Genomic DNA, 27,491 nt, shown 5'->3' with positions numbered 1-27,491 from the left:
GGATAATGTCTGTGGACAGAAGGGCACCAAAGCGAGTGGGGCAGAGGGCAGAAGGGCACCAAAAGCGAGTGGGGCAGAGGGCAGGAGGGCACCAAAAGTGAGTGGGACAGAGGGCAGAAGGGCACCAAAAGCGAGTGGGGCAGAGGGCAGGAGGGCACCAAAAGCGAGTGGGACAGAGGGCAGGAGGGCACCAAAAACGAGTGGGGGAGAGGGCAGGAGGGCACCAAAAGCGAGTGGGGCAGAGGGCAGAAGGGCACCAAAAGTGAGTGGGGCAGAGGACAGGAGGGCACCAAAAGCGAGTGGGTCAGAGGGCAGGAGGGCACCAAAAGCGAGTGGGACAGAGGGCAGGAGGGCACCAAAAGCGAGTGGGTCAGAGGGCAGGAGGGCACCAAAAGCGAGTGGGACAGAGGGCAGGAGGGCACCAAAAACAAGTGGGGGAGAGGGCAGGAGGGCACCAAAAGCGAGTGGGGCAGAGGGCAGAAGGGCACCAAAAGTGAGTGGGGCAGAGGACAGGAGGGCACCAAAAGCGAGTGGGTCAGAGGGCCGGAGGGCACCAAAAGCGAGTGGGGCAGAGGGCAGAAGGGCACCAAAAGTGAGTGGGGCAGAGGACAGGAGGGCACCAAAAGCGAGTGGGTCAGAGGGCCGGAGGGCACCAAAAGCGAGTGGGGCAGAGGGCAGAAGGGCACCAAAAGTGAGTGGGGCAGAGGACAGGAGGGCACCAAAAGCGAGTGGGGCAGAGGGCAGAAGGGCACCAAAAGTGAGTGGGGCAGAGGACAAGAGGGCACCAAAAGCGAGTGGGTCAGAGGGCCGGAGGGCACCAAAAGCGAGTGGGGCAGAGGGCCGGAGGGCACCAAAAGCGAGTGGGGCAGAGGGCAGAAGGGCACCAAAAGTGAGTGGGGCAGAGGACAGGAGGGCACCAAAAGCGAGTGGGACAGAGGGCAGGAGGGCACCAAAAACGAGTGGGGGAGAGGGCAGGAGGGCACCAAAAGCGAGTGGGGCAGAGGGCAGAAGGGCACCAAAAGTGAGTGGGGCAGAGGACAGGAGGGCACCAAAAGCGAGTGGGTCAGAGGGCCGGAGGGCACCAAAAGCGAGTGGGGCAGAGGGCAGAAGGGCACCAAAAGTGAGTGGGGCAGAGGACAGGAGGGCACCAAAAGCGAGTGGGTCAGAGGGCCGGAGGGCACCAAAAGCGAGTGGGGCAGAGGGCCGGAGGGCATCAAAAGCGAGTGGGGCAGAGGGCAGAAGGGCACCAAAAGTGAGTGGGGCAGAGGACAGGAGGGCACCAAAAGCGAGTGGGTCAGAGGGCCGGAGGGCACCAAAAGTGAGTGGGGCAGAGGGCAGAAGGGCACCAAAAGCGAGTGGGGCAGAGGGCAGGAGGGCACCAAAAACGAGTGGCATTTGGCGCCGCAGACACGCGAGGTTCGGTTCCTGGCGCACATAGCCATGGTTGCAGCGCACAGAGACCCTCCACTGCCGCACACAGAGGAAAAAAATTAGAGGGAACATTGCTAGCAAGCCAAAAAACATCAGGGTCAGTGGTAAATAAATCCAAACTAAGGGTTGCCAGGAGTATCTACAGGAAGGCACTGAGGGCCGCAAAGTATAAATATAAAGAAACCACCTGGGACAAACTGTTAATAGCGGGCAAACACCAAAACAGCTGAGACTTCTGGGGTATTATAAATGACTTAAATCAAGGGGTAAAACTCCAACAAGAAGCCGGGGTTGGAGCTGAAACCTGGACTAGACATGTACAAGCTTTGTACAGCAATTCAGATCAAGGCCATGCAAACGGCTCATGGGCAGCTAAAGATAATTCCGAAAATCTAAAAAGAGCAAACAGCAAGGAGCGAGACTATATGCAGAAGGAGCCAGACGACCTTACCTCCACAAAGGAATTACATAAAATTATTTTAAGATTAAAGTCAGAGGGTGCAGCAGGCCCAAATGGCCTGCCGAACGCAATCTTTAAACATGATCCAGATCTGTGGTCAGAGACCCTAACGCCACTGTTCAATCAAATATACAGACAAGTAGAGTTACCAGCATCCTGGAACGGTAGTATTATCCATCCCATTTTTAAGCACGGCGATCATCGTAACCCCAAAAATTACAGACTGATATCATTAATAGACGTTGAAGCTAAACTCTACGCCTCCTGCCTTCTACTTGAACTACAAGCATGGATAACAGAAACAAGGATCATGACATTATTTCAAACAGGATTCAGGCAAGGAATGGGAACAATAATCAACCTAACTTGTCTGTCTATCCTAAGGGACACTGCGGTAGCGTTCACTAAAAAACAAAATGGATTGTCCAAATTACAACCACCTACTAAAAGTAATGGCAGCACAAATTATGCCCACCCTAACTTACGGCCTAGTTATGTGGTGTGGCAAAGCGGTTGAACTTTTAAACGCTCTACAGATAAAAATATACAAAGCGGTTTTCAATCTGCCAAAATCCGTCTCAGCCTCTCAAGTTAGGCTTGAATTCGGCCTGCTAAACCAGAAGTTCCGGAGCATGAGCGGCTTCATGAAACTCTGTTGTAAACTTCGAGCAGCAGACCCCGATTCACTTGACTGGCTGAGATGGGAGGAAATAAAAAAACAGGGGGAAACCGATACACCGAACACCTGGGGAAAGTACCTGAAACTCTGTGCGGAAAAGTTGGAGCTGGAACCAGCCTGGAAATCTGGGACAGATAAAGCTAGCCTAAGCAAACAAGCTAATGCGGCAGCAAAAAGGAAATCCTTTTTGGAGGATAAAGATCTATTGGCAAAACGACGGCACAGATGGACCATCATGAACTCTTTTAAAACCTTAAAACCACTTGCATATTTAGTAACACACTTCAGCGGTCACCTAAAAAAAGAATTTCTAGCCTATCGGATGGGGATGCACGTGGCAAAGGACCTGCTACCGTCCTGGAAACCTCTGACCAGACGGAAAAATGTCGCCTCTGTGGGTATAGAATGGAATCACTCGTACACCTTTTTTGCACATGTCCGGCCCTGATAAGTCAGAGACGACTTTTATATAAACCTATCTTCAACGAGCTAAAAATTTGTTCCTGCAGACATGCAGTTACAAGCTGGCTTGGAGGATCCTCTATAATCCTGGCTTGCCGGGGGGTCAAATTTCTGGCTAAAGTAAAAAAAGCCTTAGAATCAATTGAACAGGAGGATCAGCCATTTGGCGGGCCACCAGGGACCCTTTTAAAGACCTGACACGCATAGGCCCTAACAAAACAGAGACAGAGAGACATAACTGCAGTTTTTAAACTTGTATTGTAATTTTATCATGTAAATTTTGTAATAACTTTAATTAATTGTGCAAATAAAAATTTCGGATTCTGAGTATTCTGTAAACAGGATAATAATCGAAATTGATTGGTAATAACTAAATTACATGAGTATTTTCTATCAGTGACAGAACCCGCACTCTTTTTCGGATTTGTGGAAAGAAGTAGGTTTTAAAATAACTATTAATAGAAAACTGTGATAAAGGGCAGCCGCCTTCTCTTGCTGTCCTTGAACACTTTAAAAGAACACCCTTAAATTGTACATTATTTAGGCTTTAAGACAACTTAAGTTTGTAATTTGAAAAGTAGGTGAGACTGTGTCTGTTGTTCCACTCTTCCATAAATATAAGAGGACAACAAATACTCTAACTAACGGAGCCCATCGCAATTTGGTCTCTAGTTTAATCAGTTTTACCATATAAAAACAAAACAACTGCAAGTTAGTGTAATTATTAGACAACATGGAGCGGCATGTAACCTGTAAGCTTCATTCAACCAAATACTTTAAGGTCTTAAATACATATTTTGTCACTGCTCTACAAATATTCCCTTCAAATTACAGTTCATTAACTTAGAGAATAGTGTTTTCAGAGGCTAATCTCCATTTCTTAGCCAATTCCTATTTTTTAGCCTACAGGAATATTCTTCATATTGTTTAAGTTGTCATTTTCTCCTGCGTGAAATCTGTAATGCATAATGTTCTAGATTTTTAGTGTATATTATAGCATTTGTTTCCCAGAGGAAGCATTTATTAGTATTGACACCGGTGGGTGGCGACTTAAAATCAACAGAGTCCCCTTGCTTGTGTCCTAACTGGGAAAAGTTACAACAGCAGAGTTGAAAATGGGATGCTCAGGTCCACCGCACACCAGAACCTCCCCCCTGTTTTTCAGAAGGGTCATTGGAATCCTTTGCCCTCACCTTACTCTGGGACTTGTCTGTGTCTCCCTGCACCTCCCATAACTCTGCGGAGAAAAAACAGAACCACCCTTCTTAGCATAATTCCCATGTGTCTTCTTGGGGACCTTGGTGCTGAGCCAGTTGTCCACCTCCTTTAGAAGCTCCATGTGGTCATTGAGTTTACTATCCACTAGGTGTTGGCTCAGCTCTGAAAAACAATTGGAGAACATGTGCTCCCTGGAAAATAAATTGTAAAGCCCTTGGTAATCCTTCACATCAGTGCTCTTCACCCAACAATCCAGTGCATTGGAAAAGTAAACCACATATCCACCTAGGACTGTTGTGGCAAATTATGTCTGTCCCTACATTTTGCCTATACTTCTCAGGCAGTTGCCCACATCAGATAGGAGTACAATATTTAAGGATGCTGTCTTTTAGTTTATAAATCACTGGTGTACTGTATGGAAGTGTAAAACAATCACATATTTTAAATTTTTTTACAATATTTTAAAAATTCACCTTTTAGCTTCCAAAAACATCTTTGCAGTGGCACCCTATTGTCATCTTGTAAAATGGGCTTTAAACATCTGTATTTAAACAACGTTCTTCTCTGCAAAATGATCATTACACAATTTGATGGCTCTGTGTCACTAGGACCAACACAGGCTTTTAAACCAAAGCATTTTTGTAGTTGCAGTTTGCTTTAATTGAACACATAGATTAACAAGCATAGTAATTCATTATTAAAGAAATGTGTGGACCCAATACTGCATACTGATAACCCTATTTCAACCACAGTATGATCTACAATTTATAATTTTGGGCTCTCCCGTGTATCTGTACAATCTACTAAATGTTTTCACAGTTTGAAGCAAATATTTCCTTCATTTTGGTCTTTGCAAATAGACACTCATTAAGAGAGATGTTTTCTAGTTCCAGCGTACAAAGGATTTTCTTTCCATGCTCAGATTAGAAGATCTTGTAAAATAAATTATATTATATTGTCAATTTCACTATAAAAGAATAATTCCCATAGACAATGTCCAGTGTGTAGTAAATACATCACAATAGTCCCCAAGAAACGAATGCACATTATTTTTTCAAGGGGGATAATATATAGGAATAGTGAAGCTCTTAAGGAATCCACTAAATAGGATTTCTTATTCATTAGCCAGTTAATGATTTATCATTAACCCTCTCCTTTATATATAGTATTTTGCACATGATGTGCACAGTTAGATTATAAGATGATCAATGTTTACTAGAATAGGTATTTATTACATATTTGTCACAAAGTGCACAGGCTTCTCTCCTCATAGCGTTTGATTGATGATCAGCAAAAGATTGAACATGACAATAGGCTATAGACAGAGAAGCAAGTGCAGGAGGATTGGGAAAGTGACTCTGGTGACATATGCTACACCTAGTTCAGAAAGCTTGACTTTGTCAAGCTGAGGCAGGTATGGAGATCTATATACACGATTAAATTGACAAACTTTTTGTTCTAATTGTGAAAATTTGTCTTGCAGTGTCAAACTAGCACACATTACAATATGAATATGCTATACATAAGTCCAGAGAAGCCTTAGCAGCTACGTTCCTATCTAACCCACTGATGAAATTGTATACCGCATATCATTTTATCACAGTAGTAGGTACACTTTGAAATATTGTAAAATACAAAGTATAAAACAAATGTGATTACATCAAAGTACATACCCAATTTCCTTCCCAAATGTTAATATTCAAAGTCTGTAAAATATATCATATGTTGAGAGTCTCCAGTAAGATATATTGTACAACTACAAATGTGTGTAGTAGGAAAAATAATTAATGTAATATAATTTCAGAAATGTATATACATTCTTGGTATAAACTATTTATATTCTTGCAGTAAAGATTATCAAGACTGTATTCGGAAATCTTCTCAATCCAACTCCTAAACATAAATATCTCTTGTAGGATTTTATACTCAGATCTCTACATTGGCTGATGTACAAGAAAATGTTATGGAATATCTACATGTTCTAAGTCGACCCAAAGTTATTGACCAAGAGCATGATGTTGTGTGGACTGAAGCTTATGTTGACAACACAGTGAGTAGACCTTGCTAGTACTATTTTCACATTAATTACAAATGTACAATTAAGGAACACACCCAGTAAGGCACCACAAATAATATTAATATCATAGGCAAAAGAGCATTATAAGTCTATATTTTTGTCAATTGTAGAATAGATTTTGTGTCTTTTTCATTATACTTCAAGGTCCTACTTGCGATATCGGTCAGAGTTGCCTCTGACTGATACAACTGCAAGGAAGGAACCTCATTAGGATGCACATTGTGCAGTTGCATACTTTCATTTTTCAATGGGAGCTGAAACCACCCACAGTACAACCTCCTATTGAAAAATGGAAGTTTGCACACATCCCTGCACTGTGTGGCAGGCACCACATGGTGCAGAGATGTTGAGGGGGGCACATAAGGTGACCCAGGCCAAAATGCGAAGGGCCAGAGGGGAAGGGAGACCTGCTATGGGCCACCAAAGTCAGTTTCCTACAGTCAATTCATGTCGGAAAGGCCGACATGGTTTGGCTGTCGAAACCACGTCCTAATCCTGACAATGGAAACGCTGTCCTTAAGGGATTATGGTGCAGTTCCAACTGACCGATGGCCTCCTTGAGCTGTCGGAACCAAGTTGAATTCCCCTGCTGGTTTAAACTACAACCACGATCATCCTAATGCAGAGGTTGGAGTTTAAACCTACCATGCTGGTCGGAAAGGCCGACCAACATCGTAATTAGACCCTTAGTGTATTGAGAGGTACTGGGTCATCTAATCTAGAATCAGTGTTTCTCAATGCTTTTTGCCATTTAAACTTCTAACATCAAAGTAATGGATATAGTTGGAACTCTTGTCATGTTTGCTTTCTTATTTAAATAAAATGTATTGTAATTGAACTAAAACATTTAAAATAATGTTAAGAAGATATAATTAATCAAATAAAAAGCTGCAAACAGTAATAAAGAAGGAAGGACATTAAATACTTGACAGCAGCTAAGAAAGACACATGTACTGGAGGGTGGTACAGACAGACAGAGTGTAAAAAAGTTTATTGTCTCAAAAAAGGCAAATGAGGGTTAAATACTGCCATAGAGTCCATGTAGATACAATTAAAGTGGCTAACATTTTAATTATATTATATTTCACATTCATGGGCATTATCAGCAATATCAAATGACAGCTGCTAAATCTTCCTTGTAAAATAGCTAATATTTCTGTGATGGGCAGTGCGCCATAATGGTGTTCTTGCTGAGTAAATAATTAAGATGGGGGCAGGGATTAGTTCTTTAGAGAGGTCCGGCAACCATGCCCCTCCAAGAACAGAAATAAAGACGTTCAAGTTCAGCATAATTTGGGAGAACACACTCACTGGAGAGGCCCATCAGAGGGCTGTCAACAAGTTAGCATGCAGCGGGGAGTCAGGTGCCGACGTGCTGCCAGACTCATTCATGCCTGTGAACAAGGACCGGGAGGTCCGAAATGCATCCGGCAAGGAACTTTTATCCATGCAAATGCTGTTTACTTGAAATAATGGACTTTGGCGAGTTCATCTGCTTCGAGAAAGCATCTTCGTTAAGGGTAAACATGGGATGATTTTATATATATATATATATATATATATATATATATATATATATATATATATATATATATATATATATATATATATATATATATATATATATATATATATATATATATATATATATATATATATATATATATATATATATATATAGATATTGGGATTCATTGTGGGAGTTGGAGTCCGTTCAATCCATACGGCATCCAACAGGTGAGCTCCATCAGCCTGGGGGAGGAGCATCCAGTCCACTACATTAGGAGACGCAGGATTGGGACATTTAGTTGAAGCTGGCCGTGAAATGTAAGGCGCTGAAGAAGGCACAACGCCAAAATGCATCTGCCGTCATTTCCCTGTCTGCCTGAATAAAGCTGGTTTCTCCCAGGAATCCCCTCTGGCCTCCGACCTTTTCTTTCGTGGAAGGCCGTTCTTCATGTATTTGGCTCCAGCCAGAGGAGCTTCCGGATGGCCCTGCTGCACTAAGTGACCTGGACGTTCACTGGCACACCAGCGCTGCAAAGCGACGCTACAACTCGGGGTACCGAGAAGTCCAGGGTCCGCCTCCTTATTCGGAATAGCACCGGCAGAGCGAGGTATTTTACTTCCACAGGACGCTGTGCTCCATGGCTGTCCCTGCCGTATTGCTTACCTGTATTCCGAGGCAGCAGCGGACTGAGGGGACCCAGGGAGAGGCTGGTGGACTTTGGGGGATCTCTGCGCACATCCTCTCTACCTACCTGCATCATCTGGCTATGCCTCCTGTTACTTAGACAGCATTCCCCACACCACCGACCCAGATGCACTCACTCACTGCATTGTGGGAGTTGGAGTCCGTTCAATCCATACGGCATCCAACAGGTGAGCTCCATCAGCCTGGGGGAGGAGCATCCAGTCCACTACATTAGGAGACGCAGGATTGGGACATTTAGTTGAAGCTGGCCGTGAAATGTAAGGCGCTGAAGAAGGCACAACGCCGAAATGCATCTGCCGTCATTTCCCTGTCTGCCTGAATAAAGCTGGTTTCTCCCAGGAATCCCCTCTGGCCTCCGACCATTTCTTTCGTGGAAGGGTGTTCTTCATGTATTTGGCTCCAGCCAGAGGAGCTTCCGGATGGCCCTGCTGCACTAAGTGACCTGGACGTTCACTGGCACACCAGCGCTGCAAAGCGACGCTACAACTCGGGATACTGAGGAGTCCAGGGTCCGCCTCCTTATTCGGAATAGCACCGGCGGAGCGAGGTATTTTACTTCCACAGGACGCTGTGCTCCATGGCTGTCCCTGCCGTATTGCTTACCTGGATTCCGAGGCAGCAGCGGACTGAGGGGACCCAGGGAGAGGCTGGTGGACTTTGGGGGATCTCTGCGCACAGCCTCTCTACCTACCTGCATCATCTGGATATGCCTCCTGTTTCTTAGACAGCATTCCCCATACCACCGACCAAGATGCACTCACTCACTGCATTGTGGGAGTTGGAGTCCGTTCAATCCATACGGCATCCAACAGGTGAGCTCCATCAGCCTGGGGGAGGAGCATCCAGTCCACTACATTAGGAGACGTAGGATTGGGACATTTAGTTGAAGCTGGCCGTGAAATGTAAGGCGCTGAAGAAGGCACAACGCCGTAATGCATCTGCCGTCATTTCCCTGTCTGCCTGAATAAAGCTGGTTTCTCCCAGAAATCCCCTCTGGCCTCTGACCTTTTCTTTCGTGGAAGGACGTTCTTTATGTATTTGGCTCCAGCCAGAGGAGCTTCCGGATGGCCCCGCTGCACTAAGTGACCTGGACGTTCACTGGCACACCAGCGCTGCAAAGCGACGCTACAACTCGGGATCCTGAGAAGTCCAGGGTCCGCCTCCTTATTCGGAATAGCACCGGCGGAGCGAGGTATTTTACTTCCACAGGACGCTGTGCTCCATGGCTGTCCCTGCCGTATTGCTTACCTGGATTCCGAGGCAGCAGCGGACTGAGGGGACCCAGGGAGAGGCTGGTGGACTTTGGGGGATCTCTGCGCACAGCCTCTCTACCTACCTGCATCATCTGGATATGCCTCCTGGTACTTAGACAGCATTCCCCATACCACCGACCAAGATGCACTCACTCACTGCATTGTGGGAGTTGGAGTCCGTTCAATCCATACGGCATCCAACAGGTGAGCTCCATCAGCCTGGGGGAGGAGCATCCAGTCCACTACATTAGGAGACGCAGGATTGGGACATTTAGTTGAAGCTGGCCGTGAAATGTAAGGCGCTGAAGAAGGCACAACTCCGAAATGCATCTGCCGTCATTTCCCTGTCTGCCTGAATAAAGCTGGTTTCTCCCAGGAATCCCCTCTGGCCTCCGACCTTTTCTTTCGTGGAAGGCCGTTCTTCATGTATTTGGCTCCAGCCAGAGGAGCTTCCGGATGGCCCTGCTGCACTAAGTGACCTGGACGTTCACTGGCACACCAGCGCTGCAAAGCGACGCTACAACTCGGGGTACCGAGAAGTCCAGGGTCCGCCTCCTTATTCGGAATAGCACCGGCAGAGCGAGGTATTTTACTTCCACAGGACGCTGTGCTCCATGGCTGTCCCTGCCGTATTGCTTACCTGGATTCCGAGGCAGCAGCGGACTGAGGGGACCCAGGGAGAGGCTGGTGGACTTTGGGGGATCTCTGCGCACATCCTCTCTACCTACCTGCATCATCTGGATATGCCTCCTGTTACTTAGACAGCATTCCCCACACCACTGACCCAGATGCACTCACTCACTGCATTGTGGGAGTTGGAGTCCGTTCAATCCATACGGCATCCAACAGGTGAGCTCCATCAGCCTGGAGGAGGAGCATCCAGTCCACTACATTAGGAGACGCAGGATTGGGACATTTAGTTGAAGCTGGCCGTGAAATGTAAGGCGCTGAAGAAGGCACAACGCCGAAATGCATCTGCCGTCATTTCCCTGTCTGCCTGAATAAAGCTGGTTTCTCCCAGGAATCCCCTCTGGCCTCCGACCATTTCTTTCGTGGAAGGGTGTTCTTCATGTATTTGGCTCCAGCCAGAGGAGCTTCCGGATGGCCCTGCTGCACTAAGTGACCTGGACGTTCACTGGCACACCAGCGCTGCAAAGCGACGCTATAACTCGGGATACTGAGAAGTCCAGGGTCCGCCTCCTTATTCGGAATAGCACCGGCGGAGCGAGGTATTTTACTTCCACAGGACGCTGTGCTCCATGGCTGTCCCTGCCGTATTGCTTACCTGGATTCCGAGGCAGCAGCGGACTGAGGGGACCCAGGGAGAGGCTGGTGGACTTTGGGGGATCTCTGCGCACAGCCTCTCTACCTACCTGCATCATCTGGATATGCCTCCTGTTTCTTAGACAGCATTCCCCATACCACCGACCAAGATGCACTCACTCACTGCATTGTGGGAGTTGGAGTCCGTTCAATCCATACGGCATCCAACAGGTGAGCTCGATCAGCCTGGGGGAGGAGCATCCAGTCCACTACATTAGGAGATGCAGGATTGGGACATTTAGTTGAAGCTGGCCGTGAAATGTAAGGCGCTGAAGAAGGCACAACGCCGAAATGCATCTGCCGTCATTTCCCTGTCTGCCTGAATAAAGCTGGTTTCTCCCAGGAATCCCCTCTGGCCTCCGACCTTTTCTTTCGTGGAAGGGCGTTCTTCATGTATTTGGATCCAGCCAGAGGAGCTTCCGGATGGCCCTGCTGCACTAAGTGACCTGGACGTTCACTGGCACACCAGCGCTGCAAAGCGACGCTACAACTCGGGGTACCGAGAAGTCCAGGGTCCGCCTCCTTATTCGGGATAGCACCGGCGGAGCGAGGGATTTTACTTCCACAGGACGCTGTGCTCCATGGCTGTCCCTGCCGTATTGCTTACCTGGATTCCGAGGCAGCAGTGGACTGAGGGGACCCAGGGAGAGGCTGGTGGACTTTGGGGGATCTCTGCGCACATCCTCTCTACCTACCTGCATCATCTGGATATGCCTCCTGTTACTTAGACAGCATTCCCCACACCACCGACCCAGATGCACTCACTCACTGCATTGTGGGAGTTGGAGTCCGTTCAATCCATACGGCATCCAACAGGTGAGCTCCAACAGCCCGGGGGAGGAGCATCCAGTCCACTACATTAGGAGACGCAGGATTAGGACATTTAGTTGAAGCTGGCCGTGAAATGTAAGGCGCTGAAGAAGGCAGGTGTACAACTGTTACCACGGATTTTTTACAATGGATTCCATGACCACGGATTTTTTACAACGCAGGTCATGTTACAACGGATCCCTTTACAACGCTATTCACTACAACGCAGGTACTATTACAACGCAATACCATTACATCGTAAGTATAATTATAGGTAAGTTTATCTTTTTTGGGGTTTTGGGGTACAAGGGTATTTTTAGGTATTAGGGTTGGGTTTGGGTTTTGGGGTACAGGGGTATTTTTAGGTTTTAGGGCTGGGTTTGGGTTTTGGGGTACAGGGGTATTTTTAGGATTTAGGGCTGGTTTGGGTTTTGGGGTACAGGGGTATTTTTAGGTTTTAGGGCTGGGTTTGGGTTTTGGGGTACAGGGGTATTTTTAGGTTTAAGGGCTGGGTTTGGGTTTTGGGGTACAGGGGTATTTTTAGGTTTTAGGGCTGGGTTTGGGTTTTGGGGTACAGGGGTATTTTTAGGTTTTAGGGCTGGGTTTGGGTTTTGGGGTACAGGGGTATTTTTAGGTTTTTGGGCTGGGTTTGGGGTACAGGGGTATTTTTAGGTTTAAGGGCTGGTTTTGGGTTTTGGGGTACAGGGGTTTTTTAGGTTTTAGGGCTGGGTTTGGGTTTTGGGGTACAGGGGTATTTTTAGGTTTTAGGGCTGGGTTTGGGTTTTGGGGTACAGGGGTATTTTTTAGGTTTGAGGGCTGGGTTTGGGTTTTGGGGTACAGGTTTTTTTTAGGTTTTAGGGCTGGGTTTGGGGTTTGGGGTACAGGGGTATTTTTAGGTTTTAGGGCTGGGTTTGGGTTTTGGGGTACAGGGGTATTTTTAGGTTTTAGGGCTGGGTTTGGGTTTTGGGGTACAGGGGTATTTTTAGGTTTTAGGGCTGGGGTTGGGTTTTGGGGTACCGGGGTATTTTTAGGTTTTAGGGCTGGGGTTGGGTTTTGGGGTACAGGGGTATTTTTAGGTTTTAGGGCTGGGGTTGGGTTTTGGGGTACAGGGGTATTTTTAGGTTTTAGGGCTGGGGTTGGGTTTTGGGGTACAGGGGTATTTTTAGGTTTTAGGGCTGGGTTTGGGTTTTAGGGCTGGGTTTGGGTTTTGGGGTACAGGGGTATTTTTAAGGTTTAGGGCTAAAAACAGGGGTATTTTTAGGTTTTAGGGCTGGGTTTGGGTTTTGGGGTACAGGGGTATTTTTAGGTTTAAGGGCTGGGTTTGGGTTTTGGGGTACAGGGGTATTTTTAGGTTTTAGGGCTGGGTTTGGGTTTTGGGGTACAGGGGTATTTTTAGGTTTTAGGGCTGGGTTTGGGTTTTGGGGTACAGGGGTATTTTTAGGTTTTTGGGCTGGGTTTGGGTTTTGGGGTACAGGGGTATTTTTAGGTTTAAGGGCTGGGTTTGGGTTTTGGGGTACAGGTTTTTTTTTAGGTTTTAGGGCTGGGTTTGGGTTTTAGGGCTGGGTTTGGGTTTTGGGGTACAGGGGTATTTTTAGGGTTTAGGGCTAAAAACAGGGGTATTTTTAGGTTTTAGGGCTGGGTTTGGGTTTTGGGGTACAGGGGTATTTTTTAGGTTTGAGGGCTGGGTTTGGGTTTTGGGGTACAGGGTTTTTTTAGGTTTTAGGGCTGGGTTTGGGTTTTGGGGTACAGGGGTATTTTTAGGTTTTAGGGCTGGGTTTGGGTTTTGGGGTACACGGGTATTTTTAGGTTTTAGGGCTGGGTTTGTGTTTTGGGGTACAGGGGTATTTTTAGGTTTTAGGGCTGGGGTTGGGTTTTGGGGTACAGGGGTATTTTTAGGTTTTAGGGCTGGGGTTGGGTTTTGGGGTACAGGGGTATTTTTAGGTTTTAGGGCTGGGGTTGGGTTTTGGGGTACAGGGGTATTTTTAGGTTTTAGGGCTGGGGTTGGGTTTTGGGGTACAGGGTTATTTTTAATATATATTTACAATTTAAAAAATTAAAATTAATTGTATTAATATATGTTTTATTTTTTTAATAATAAATAATTTAAATTAATAATACATTAATAATTATTTACATTAAATAATAATTTTATTTACTTACCTGTAATTATACTTACGATGTAATGGTATTGCGTTGTAATAGTACCTGCGTTGTAGTGAATAGCGTTGTAAAGGGATCCGTTGTAACATGACCTGCGTTGTAATAGATCCGTGGTCATGGTATGCGTTGTAAAAGGACGCGTTGTAACGTCATATATCCAAGAAGGCACAACGCCGAATTGCATCTGCCATCATTTCCCTGTCTGCCTGAATAAAGCTGGTTTCTCCCAGGAATCCCCTCTGGCCTCCGACCTTTTCTTTCGTGGAAGGGCGTTCTTTATATATATATATATATATATATATATTCACTGAAAAAACCATAGGTTTCACACCGGTTATAGTTAGGAATTAGCATTTAAAAAACCTATAAAATTCACTGAAAAAACCATAGGTTTCACACCAGTTATAGTTAGCTGGAAATTTTACTGATATAAAACCATTGAAATTCCCACGTTATAGTTAGTCGGACTCACTATAACTTGCGCGTGCAATGCACTGCTGATGACATCACATATTACATCACTCATGACATGGTCAGTGACATCACTCATGACATCACTGATGACACCATCCTTGTGACACAGTGACAGACCTCCTTTCAGTGTAATGTAACCCATAAAACACATATTCAAAAATAGAAACTAATATTTCCAAAAAAGTGGATATACCCATACCAGTTACAACAACCAATTCAGAAATTTTACTATCTATATAGAAATTCACACATTCACCAACAATTTTATGTAGTCACTCATACATATACTCACTATTCATATATAGTGATACCCCTATTCATCCTGTTACACACCGACAGTCATCAAATAGTTACTCACACACATACTCACACATGCAAATAAACTATTGAAAATCCATTTATTTGCATATACAGATTTACACACACTACCACCTTACTTCTAAGGAAACTTACACATATTTACCCTCTTAAACAATCACTTATAAAAACACATACTTATTTAAACAGGAATTCTTTCAATCTCTCACTCTAAGATATACTTACTTATATACATTAATGCTCATATATGCAAGTTTAAAACATATGTAGTTACTCATAAAGACACTAGTGAGACAGGCATTCACTCACTAACACACACATATACACACTCATCCACCCATACAGTCCTGCACATATGCTGTCTTCAAAACACATACAAACAGTAAGTCAGTCATCAACCCATGCAGCCACTTATACACAAAGAGAAACACTGATACATATATTACAAAATTAAAACATTACTCGTTAATATATGTATTCACTAAGATACAGTTAATAAGGCAGTTAACCAATCAATTCTTTTAAAAAAAACATCCATTTACACACTTATTTAACCATTTATTCTTCCATCGTGCTTTACAAATACATATATAAAACATATTTATTTTTGAAAAAGACACACATTCACTGGATGGTGTCATCAGTGATGTCATGAGTGATGTCACTGACCATGTCATGAGTGATGTAATATGTGATGTCATCAGCAGTGCATTGCACGCGCAAGTTATAGTGAGTCCGACTAACTATAACGTGGGAATTTCAATGGTTTTATATCAGTAAAATTTCCAGCTAACTATAACTGGTGTGAAACCTATGTTTTTTTCAGTGAATTTAATAGGTTTTTTAAATGCTAATTCCTAACTATAACCGGTGTGAAACCTATGGTTTTTTCAGTGAATTTCATAGGTTTTTTAAATGCTAATTCCTAACTATAACTGGTGTGAAACCTATGGTTTTTTCAGTGAATTTCATAGGTTTTTTAAATGCTAATTCCTAACTATAAGTTTCACTTTATAAATAAGACTGTTAGCACTCTAGTTGTTCTTTAGAACACTCTGGTACATTCTGTCATTGGGCTACAGTTGGGCTACATCTAGTTGAAATTTGGGCTACATTTACATTTTTTGGTCTCTGGTGGCCATCTTTGGGCTACATTGGGCTACTTTGGGCTACATTTGGGCTACATTTTGGCTCTAACATATATTAAGCCCAATGTAGCACAATACATATTTTTCTAAAGTTAATTTTTTTACAAACCACTTCAGAATAGGGCTACCTGTCCCTACAATTATCCCATTTTTTTTTTTTTTTTTTTTTGGGGGAGCGCCCCGAAAAGCGTATTTCTGAAAAGCGCCCCGGGGCGCGCTCCGGGGAGCGTCCCGTGAGCGCCAATATCGCAAACGAAAACATGATCGTGACGTATCGCGTAGCCGCGACCGCGTGATACGCACGGCGTAAGCGCACCCGGAAGTACTCGAGCGAATACGATCGCACAACGTAAACATCCGACGCGCTTACGCTGCGCGACCCGGGGCGCGTAGCGTAAGCGCGTCGGGTCATGTGAGCAGAAAATAACACTTTTCATTGGTTCATAACAGTTTTAGTTTCATAATGATGAAGCCCCTGGTCTTGTGACCTGAAAATAACACTTCTCATTGGTTCAGGACAGTTTTTTTTTCTAAATGATGAAAGACCCCACCTTTTTTCCTTATTCTGACTTTGTCCTTTGACTGAGGAAGACCTGTTTGTTGCTCTCTCTACTTTTTTGCTCCAAAAAATGGCTTCAGTAGTAGCATCAGCTGGTGCATCTGCCCCACCACCACCACCACAACCACCAAGAGGACCAGCTCCAAATTATATTGGTGGTCAAGAACAGGAGGAGGAGGAAGAGGAAGAGGAGGAGGGGAGAAGAAGATGGCTGCCAGAAGAAAATACCCCATACAAACCCAAACCACACATTGTATGGCAGTTTTTTTCAATCCCAGAGGGGAAAAAAAAGGTGAATGCGCCCAAGGTGACTTGCCTCATCTGCAATGATGAACTTTCACGGGGCAACCCAAACAAAAAATATTCATTTGGTAACTATACCATGATTCGGCACATGACCAGAAAGCACCCAATCAACTACTCTCGTGCAGAGTTCAGGGAACTGGCCAGTAACCTCCCCCAGTCATCAAGGACCCCCTCCCAAAGAAACCAACCCACTTCATCGGAACCAGAAACATCCGAGGTGATGCCTTGCATTCAGCCGAGATTTGCTGATTTTAAAATCACTTGTTCTGCATGTGGCAAGCTTATCGCCTATGGCGAAAAAAGCGTTAAGCTCATCGTCCTTGCAGGTGATAATCACAAGTGCCCCAAAAAGAAGTAATTTTTTGGGTTTTTTGTTTTTTTGCTCCAGTTGAGCCAGTTTCAATTCCCTTTTTTTGTTTCTCCCCCTAAAAAAATACAAAAAAATATATAAAACTGTTCTGAAAAGCCAAAAAAAGTTCAAAAAACACAAAAAAAATATAAAACAACAAAAAGAAGAAAAAAAAAAGTTCTTTTCAGAACTACCTCCAATTTCTAAATCAAAACTTCATTTTTTAAAAACTCTGTCATCTTTTTTCATCATAGTACGCTCCCCGGGCCGCTCCCCGGTGCGCGCACCGGGCGCTTCCCCCGCGCAAAACGAAAAAAAAAAAATATTTTAAATGCCCCGCGGGGCCCTTTTATAGCCCCCACATCAAACCTAGGGGGTCAAAGGGGTCTATCCCTGACGCCTTATGGTCATTTCCCCCTTTGTTTTAGCCACCTCTTATGTCTCGATTTTACCGAGACACAAGATGGCGGCCGCTCTGCACTGTTTCGAATGTTTACAGACACCCGAGAGCCAATCAGCTTTCCATGCGCACCTCGCGTCACGCGCCCGGAGCGCTCCCCGGTGCGCGCACCGGAGCGCTGCTATAGATATATATATTTTTTTGAACCTAAATTACTCAAAATCCACTAGAGCACATATCTTGAGACATAGCAAAGGCACATCGGGCTACCAGTCCCTACAATTTTGCCAAATTTGGTGGAAATCCATTCAGCCGTTCGGGTTAAAAGTGAAATCGACCGCCCTATGGAAATTAACATGGGGAAAACGCGTTTTGGGACCCCCCTTTTATCTCGGCCCCCGCTTGACGTATCCCCCCCAAACTTTCAAGGAAGGACCGGAGCTCAACGAGGCCATTTTCAGGAAATTTTCAGGCAGATTCGTCAACCGGTGCCAAAGTAATTCCAAATAGAATTTTGAGATTTAACATTGAAAAAAATCCTAACTATAACTACCTACTGGCGACCGCCAGTAGGTAATATATATATATATATATATATATATATATATTTATATATATATATTTATATACTTATATATTACCTACTGGCGGTCGCCAGTAGGTAGTTATAGTTAGGATTTTTTTCAATGCAAAATCTCAAAATTCTATTTGGAATAACTTTGGTGCCGGTTAACGAATCTGCCTGAAAATTTCTTCAAATTTGCCTCGCTGAGCTCCGGTCCTTCCTTGAAAGTTTGGGGGGGATTCGTCAAGTGGGGGCTGAGATAAAAGGGGGGTCCCAAAACGTGTATTCCCCATGTTAAATTCCATTGGGTGGTCGACCTCACTTTTAGCCCGAACGGCTGAATGAATTTCCACCAAACTTGGCAAAATTGTAGGGACTGGTACCCCGATGTGCCTTTGCTGTGTTTCAAGATATATGCTCCAGTGGTTTTTACGAAAATTAACTTTGAAATAATATATATTGGGCTACATTGGGCTATATTTATGTTGGAGCCCAAATGTAGCCCAATGTAGCCCAAAGATGGCCACCAGAGACAAAAAAACAAATGTAGCTCAAATATCAGCCAGATGTAGCCCAACTATAGCCCAATGACAGAATGTCCCAGAGTGTTCTAAAGAACAACTAGAGCGCTAACAGTCTTACTTATGACAAAAGTATGGCACACCTGAAGTCATCTTGATTGGAATAAAGTTGTAACACTTAATACATTTAATTTGAAAAGGAACAAAATGAGGGGTTTCATTTTGCCATAGAAATTTTATGTGTGTATATATATATATATATATATATATCCACCAAACGCCCTTGCGCTCATGAGAGCACTCTCCGACACTCCTTCCAATCTTTGCCTCGTTGCAGCACACACTCCTTGGACTTGCAATTTTCAATTTGGCTCGACGCGTTTCGAGGCACCCGCCTCTTAGTCATGAGCTTTGAACAAAGGCACGAGCAGGCTCACCTGATTTATTCATTTCCTTTTATTGATTGAAACTGCGCCCACTGGGCGTAACTTGTAGTAAGTATCCCAGTGCATTCTGGTGCTCGCAGTTCGGTCAGGTGAGTATAAGTGATACACCTTGGTAGGTTTCGTGTCCTCTTGTATATTAACAAGCTTTATCAAATCCTTTGGTAGGAAAGAGTCTTGCGGGGTGCGTGCTTAATTCGCCTGGAGCATCGTGACTGTTTGAAGAAAGAGAACCTCACTTTCCTCAGCCTTCCCGACTTGGAAATGGTGCCCGTCATGTTAGCACGGCTGGGCAGCCGCGCATGAACTGACCGAACTGCGAGCACCAGAATGCACTGGGATACTTACTACAAGTTACGCCCAGTGGGCGCAGTTTCAATCAATAAAAGGAAATGAATAAATCAGGTGAGCCTGCTCGTGCCTTTGTTCAAAGCTCATGACTAAGAGGCAGGTGCCTCGAAACGCGTCGAGCCAAATTGAAAATTGCAAGTCCAAGGAGTGTGTGCTGCAACGAGGCAAAGATTGGAAGGAGTGTCGGAGAGTGCTCTCATGAGCGCAAGGGCGTTTGGTGGACAAATTCATGCGCGGCTGCCCGAGCCGTGCTAACATGACGGGCACCATTTCCAAGTCGGGAAGGCTGAGGAAAGTGAGGTTCTCTTTCTTCAAACAGTCACGATGCTCCAGGCGAATTAAGCACGCACCCCGCAAGACTCTTTCCTATCAAAGAATTTGATAAAGCTTGTTAATATACAAGAGGACACGAAACCTACCAAGGTGTATCACTTATACTCACCTGACCGAACTGCGAGCACCAGAATGCACTGGGATACTTACTACAAGTTACGCCCAGTGGGCGCAGTTTCAATCAATAAAAGGAAATTAATAAATCAGGTGAGCCTGCTCGTGCCTTTGTTCAAAGCTCATGACTAAAAGGCGGGTGCCACGAAACGCGTCGAGCCAAATTGAAAATTGCAAGTCCAAGGAGTGTGTGCTGAGACGAGGCAAAGATTGGAAGGAGTGTCGGAGAGTGCTCTCATGAGCGCAAGGGCGTTTGGTGGACAAATTCATGCGCGGCTGCCCGAGCCGTGCTAACATGACGGGCACCATTTCCAAGTCGGGAAGGCTGAGGAAAGTGAGGTTCTCTTTCTTCAAACAGTCACGATGCTCCAGGTGAATTAAGCACGCACCCCGCAAGACTCTTTCCTACCAAAGGATTTGATAAAGCTTGTTAATATACAAGAGGACACGAAACCTACCAAGGTGTATCACTTATACTCACCTGACCGAACTGCGAGCACCAGAATGCACTGGGATACTTACTACAAGTTACGCCCAGTGGGCGCAGTTTCAATCAATAAAAGGAAATTAATAAATCAGGTGAGCCTGCTCGTGCCTTTGTTCAAAGCTCATGACTAAGAGGCGGGTGCCTCGAAACGCGTCGAGCCAAATTGAAAATTGCAAGTCCAAGGAGTGTGTGCTGCAAAGAGGCAAAGATTGGAAGGAGTGTCGGAGAGTGCTCTCATGAGCGCAAGGGCGTTTGGTGGACGAATTCATGCGCGGCTGCCCGAGCCGTGCTAACATGACGGGCACCATTTCCAAGTCGGGAAGGCTGAGGAAAGTAAGGTTCTCTTTCTTCAAACAGTCACGATGCTCCAGGCGAATTAAGCACGCACCCCGCAAGACTCTTTCCTACCAAAGGATTTGATAAAGCTTGTTAATATACAAGAGGACACGAAACCTACCAAGGTGTATCACTTATACTCACCTGACCAAACTGCGAGCACCAGAATGCACCGGGATACTTACTACAAGTTACGCCCAGTGGGCGCAGTTTCAATCAATAAAAGGAAATGAATAAATCAGGTGAGCCTGCTCGTCCCTTTGTTCAAAGCTCATGACTAAGAGGCGGGTGCCTCGAAACGCGTCGAGCCAAATTGAAAATTGCAAGTCCAAGGAGTGTGTGCTGCAACGAGGCAAAGATTGGAAGGAGTGTCGGAGAGTGCTCTCATGAGCGCAAGGGCGTTTGGTGGACAAATTCATGCGCGGCTGCCCGAGCCGTGCTAACATGACGGGCACCATTTCCAAGTCGGGAAGGCTGAGGAAAGTGAGGTTCTCTTTCTTCAAACAGTCACGATGCTCCAGGCGAATTAAGCACGCACCCCGCAAGACTCTTTCCTACCAAAGGATTTGATAAAGCTTGTTAATATACAAGAGGACACGAAACCTACCAAGGTGTATCACTTATACTCACCTGACCGAACTGCAAGCACCAGAATGCACTGGGATACTTACTACAAGTTACGCCCAGTGGGCGCAGTTTCAATCAATAAAAGGAAATGAATAAATCAGGTGAGCCTGCTCGTGCCTTTGTTCAAAGCTCATGACTAAGAGGCGGGTGCCTCGAAACGCGTCGAGCCAAATTGAAAATTGCAAGTCCAAGGAGTGTGTGCTGCAACGAGGCAAAGATTGGAAGGAGTGTCGGAGAGTGCTCTCATGAGCGCAAGGGCGTTTGGTGGACAAATTCATGCGCGGCTGCCCGAGCCGTGCTAACATGACGGGCACCATTTCCAAGTCGGGAAGGCTGAGGAAAGTGAGGTTCTCTTTCTTCAAACAGTCACGATGCTCCAGGCGAATTAAGCACGCACCCCGCAAGACCCTTCCTACCAAAGGATTTGATAAAGCTTGTTAATATACAAGAGGACACGAAACCTACCAAGGTGTATCACTTATACTCACCTGACCGAACTGCGAGCACCAGAATGCACTGGGATACTTACTACAAGTTACGCCCAGTGGGCGCAGTTTCAATCAATAAAAGGAAATGAATAAATCAGGTGAGCCTGCTCGTGCCTTTGTTCAAAGCTCATGACTAAGAGGCGGGTGCCTCGAAACGCGTCGAGCCAAATTGAAAATTGCAAGTCCAAGGAGTGTGTGCTGCAACGAGGCAAAGATTGGAAGGAGTGTCGGAGAGTGCTCTCATGAGCGCAAGGGCGTTTGGTGGACAAATTCATGCGCAGCTGCCCGAGCCGTTCTAACATGACGGGCACCATTTCCAAGTCGGGAAGGCTGAGGAAAGTGAGGTTCTCTTTCTTCAAACAGTCACGATGCTCCAGGCGAATTAAGCACGCACTCGCAAGACTCTTTCCTACCAAAGGATTTGATAAAGCTTGTTAATATACAAGAGGACACGAAACCTACCAAGGTGTATCACTTATACTCACCTGACCGAACTGCGAGCACCAGAATGCACTGGGATACTTACTACAAGTTACTCCCAGTGGGCGCAGTTTCAATCAATAAAAGGAAATGAATAAATCAGGTGAGCCTGCTCGTGCCTTTGTTCAAAGCTCATGACTAAGAGGCGGGTGCCTCGAAACGTGTCGAGCCAAATTGAAAATTGCAAGTCCAAGGAGTGTGTGCTGCAACGAGGCAAAGATTGGAAGGAGTGTCGGAGAGTGCTCTCATGAGCGCAAGGGCGTTTGGTGGACAAATTCATGCGCGGCTGCCCGAGCCGTGCTAACATGACGGGCACCATTTCCAAGTCGGGAAGGCTGAGGAAAGTGAGGTTCTCTTTCTTCAAACAGTCACGATGCTCCAGGCGAATTAAGCACGCACCCCGCAAGACTCTTTCCTACCAAAGGATTTGATAAAGCTTGTTAATATACAAGAGGACACGAAACCTACCAAGGTGTATCACTTATACTCACCTGACCGAACTGCGAGCACCAGAATGCACTGGGATACTTACTACAAGTTACGCCCAGTGGGCGCAGTTTCAATCAATAAAAGGAAATGAATAAATCAGGTGAGCCTGCTCGTGCCTTTGTTCAAAGCTCATGACTAAGAGGCGGGTGCCTCGAAACGCGTCGAGCCAAATTGAAAATTGCAAGTCCAAGGAGTGTGTGCTGCAACGAGGTACAGATTGGAAGGAGTGTCGGAGAGTGCTCTCATGAGCGCAAGGGCGTTTGGTGGACAAATTCATGCGCGGCTGCCCGAGCCGTGCTAACATGACGGGCACCATTTCCAAGTCGGGAAGGCTGAGGAAAGTGAGGTTCTCTTTCTTCAAACAGTCACGATGCTCCAGGCGAATTAAGCACGCACCCCGCAAGACTCTTTCCTACCAAAGGATTTGATAAAGCTTGTTAATATACAAGAGGACACGAAACCTACCAAGGTGTATCACTTATACTCACCTGACCGAACTGCGAGCACCAGAATGCACTGGGATACTTACTACAAGTTACGCCCAGTGGGCGCAGTTTCAATCAATAAAAGGAAATTAATAAATCAGGTGAGCCTGCTCGTGCCTTTGTTCAAAGCTCATGACTAAGAGGCGGGTGCCTCGAAACGCGTCGAGCCAAATTGAAAATTGCAAGTCCAAGGAGTGTGTGCTGCAACGAGGCAAAGATTGGAAGGAGTGTCGGAGAGTGCTCTCATGAGCGCAAGGGCGTTTGGTGGACGAATTCATGCGCGGCTGCCCGAGCCGTGCTAACATGACGGGCACCATTTCCAAGTCGGGAAGGCTGAGGAAAGTGAGGTTCTCTTTCTTCAAACAGTCACGATGCTCCAGGCGAATTAAGCACGCACCCCGCAAGACTCTTTCCTACCAAAGGATTTGATAAAGCTTGTTAATATACAAGAGGACACGAAACCTACCAAGGTGTATCACTTATACTCACCTGACCGAACTGCGAGCACCAGAATGCACTGGGATACTTACTACAAGTTACGCCCAGTGGGCGCAGTTTCAATCAATAAAAGGAAATGAATAAATCAGGTGAGCCTGCTCGTGCCTTTGTTCAAAGCTCATGACTAAGAGGCGGGTGCCTCGAAACGCGTCGAGCCAAATTGAAAATTGCAAGTCCAAGGAGTGTGTGCTGCAATGAGGCAAAGATTGGAAGGAGTGTCGGAGAGTGCTCTCATGAGCGCAAGGGCGTTTGGTGGACAAATTCATGCGCGGCTGCCCGAGCCGTGCTAACATGACGGGCACCATTTCCAAGTCGGGAAGGCTGAGGAAAGTGAGGTTCTCTTTCTTCAAACAGTCACGATGCTCCAGGCGAATTAAGCACGCACCCCGCAAGACTCTTTCCTACCAAAGGATTTGATAAAGCTTGTTAATATACAAGAGGACACGAAACCTACCAAGGTGTATCACTTATACTCACCTGACCAAACTGCAAGCACCAGAATGCACTGGGATACTTACTACAAGTTACGCCCAGTGGGCGCAGTTTCAATCAATAAAAGGAAATGAATAAATCAGGTGAGCCTGCTCGTGCCTTTGTTCAAAGCTCATGACTAAGAGGCGGGTGCCTCGAAACGCGTCGAGCCAAATTGAAAATTGCAAGTCCAAGGAGTGTGTGCTGCAACGAGGCAAAGATTGGAAGGAGTGTCGGAGAGTGCTCTCATGAGCGCAAGGGCGTTTGGTGGACAAATTCATGCGCGGCTGCCCGAGCCGTGCTAACATGACGGGCACCATTTCCAAGTCGGGAAGGCTGAGGAAAGTGAGGTTCTCTTTCTTCAAACAGTCACGATGCTCCAGGCGAATTAAGCACGCACCCCGCAAGACTCTTTCCTACCAAAGGATTTGATAAAGCTTGTTAATATACAAGAGGACACGAAACCTACCAAGGTGTATCACTTATACTCACCTGACCGAACTGCGAGCACCAGAATGCACTGGGATACTTACTACAAGTTATGCCCAGTGGGCGCAGTTTCAATCAATAAAAGGAAATGAATAAATCAGGTGAGCCTGCTCGTGCCTTTGTTCAAAGCTCATGACTAAGAGGCGGGTGCCTCGAAACGCGTCGAGCCAAATTGAAAATTGCAAGTCCAAGGAGTGTGTGCTGCAACGAGGCAAAGATTGGAAGGAGTGTCGGAGAGTGCTCTCATGAGCGCAAGGGCGTTTGGTGGACAAATTCATGCGCGGCTGCCCGAGCCGTGCTAACATGACGGGCACCATTTCCAAGTCGGGAAGGCTGAGGAAAGTGAGGTTCTCTTTCTTCAAACAGTCACGATGCTCCAGGCGAATTAAGCACGCACCCCGCAAGACTCTTTCCTACCAAAGGATTTGATAAAGCTTGTTAATATACAAGAGGACACGAAACCTACCAAGGTGTATCACTTATACTCACCTGACCGAACTGCAAGCACCAGAATGCACTGGGATACTTACTACAAGTTACGCCCAGTGGGCGCAGTTTCAATCAATAAAAGGAAATGAATAAATCAGGTGAGCCTGCTCGTGCCTTTGTTCAAAGCTCATGACTAAGAGGCGGGTGCCTCAAAACGCGTCGAGCCAAATTGAAAATTGCAAGTCCAAGGAGTGTGTGCTGCAACGAGGCAAAGATTGGAAGGAGTGTCGGAGAGTGCTCTCATGAGCGCAAGGGCGCTTGGTGGACAAATTCATGCGCGGCTGCCCGAGCCGTGCTAACATGACGGGCACCATTTCCAAGTCGGGAAGGCTGAGGAAAGTGAGGTTCTCTTTCTTCAAACAGTCACGATGCTCCAGGCGAATTAAGCACGCACCCCGCAAGACTCTTTCCTACCAAAGGATTTGATAAAGCTTGTTAATATACAAGAGGACACGAAACCTACCAAGGTGTATCACTTATACTCACCTGACCGAACTGCGAGCACCAGAATGCACTGGGATACTTACTACAAGTTATGCCCAGTGGGCGCAGTTTCAATCAATAAAAGGAAATGAATAAATCAGGTGAGCCTGCTCGTGCCTTTGTTCAAAGCTCATGACTAAGAGGCGGGTGCCTCGAAACGCGTCGAGCCAAATTGAAAATTGCAAGTCCAAGGAGTGTGTGCTGCAACGAGGCAACGATTGGAAGGAGTGTCGGAGAGTGCTCTCATGAGCGCAAGGGCGTTTGGTGGACGAATTCATGCGCGGCTGCCCGAGCCGTGCTAACATGACGGGCACCATTTCCAAGTCGGGAAGGCTGAGGAAAGTGAGGTTCTCTTTCTTCAAACAGTCACGATGCTCCAGGCGAATTAAGCACGCACCCCGCAAGACTCTTTCCTACCAAAGGATTTGATAAAGCTTGTTAATATACAAGAGGACACGAAACCTACCAAGGTGTATCACTTATACTCACCTGACCGAACTGCGAGCACCAGAATGCACTGGGATACTTATTGAAAATTGCAAGTCCAAGGAGTGTGTGCTGCAACGAGGCAAAGATTGGAAGGAGTGTCGGAGAGTGCTCTCATGAGCGCAAGGGCGTTTGGTGGACAAATTCATGCGCGGCTGCCCGAGCCGTGCTAACATGACGGGCACCATTTCCAAGTCGGGAAGGCTGAGGAAAGTGAGGTTCTCTTTCTTCAAACAGTCACGATGCTCCAGGCGAATTAAGCACGCACCCCGCAAGACTCTTTCCTACCAAAGGATTTGATAAAGCTTGTTAATATACAAGAGGACACGAAACCTACCAAGGTGTATCACTTATACTCACCTGACCGAACTGCGAGCACCAGAATGCACTGGGATACTTACTACAAGTTACGCCCAGTGGGCGCAGTTTCAATCAATAATCAAAATTGCAAGTCCAAGGAGTGTGTGCTGCAACGAGGCAAAGATTGGAAGGAGTGTCGGAGAGTGCTTTCATGAGCGCAAGGGCGTTTGGTGGACAAATTCATGCGCGGCTGCCCGAGCCGTGCTAACATGACGGGCACCATTTCCAAGTCGGGAAGGCTGAGGAAAGTGAGGTTCTCTTTCTTCAAACAGTCACGATGCTCCAGGCGAATTAAGCACGCACCCCGCAAGACTCTTTCCTACCAAAGGATTTGATAAAGCTTGTTAATATACAAGAGGACACGAAACCTACCAAGGTGTATCACTTATACTCACCTGACCGAACTGCGAGCACCAGAATGCACTGGGATACTTACTACAAGTTACGCCCAGTGGGCGCAGTTTCAATCAATAAAAGGAAATTAATAAATCAGGTGAGCCTGCTCGTGCCTTTGTTCAAAGCTCATGACTAAGAGGCGGGTGCCTCGAAACGCGTCGAGCCAAATTGAAAATTGCAAGTCCAAGGAGTGTGTGCTGCAACGAGGCAAAGATTGGAAGGAGTGTCGGAGAGTGCTCTCATGAGCGCAAGGGCGTTTGGTGGACGAATTCATGCGCGGCTGCCCGAGCCGTGCTAACATGACGGGCACCATTTCCAAGTCGGGAAGGCTGAGGAAAGTGAGGTTCTCTTTCTTCAAACAGTCACGATGCTCCAGGCGAATTAAGCACGCACCCCGCAAGACTCTTTCCTACCAAAGGATTTGATAAAGCTTGTTAATATACAAGAGGACACGAAAC

General features: G+C 46.0%; 1 protein-coding gene across 2 annotated transcripts in view; it reads left to right on the top strand.

Moving 5' to 3' along the window:
- The window catches only part of CACNA2D3 (calcium voltage-gated channel auxiliary subunit alpha2delta 3), a 2,559,454-nt gene that overhangs the window by 1,418,765 nt on the left and 1,113,198 nt on the right, over window positions 1–27,491 (top strand). For both annotated transcript variants that reach the window (XM_086939135.1, XM_086939136.1), the window contains exon 13: window positions 6,167–6,300. In XM_086939135.1, the coding sequence (XP_086795261.1) occupies window positions 6,167–6,300 (134 nt within the window). The remainder of the gene's footprint in view (window positions 1–6,166; window positions 6,301–27,491) is intronic.

Source organism: Lissotriton vulgaris, chromosome 9 (genome assembly GCF_964263255.1).
Source record: "Lissotriton vulgaris chromosome 9, aLisVul1.2, whole genome shotgun sequence".
Classification (NCBI taxonomy): domain Eukaryota; kingdom Metazoa; phylum Chordata; class Amphibia; order Caudata; family Salamandridae; genus Lissotriton; species Lissotriton vulgaris.
This window is presented reverse-complemented; position numbering and strand designations above follow the sequence as displayed.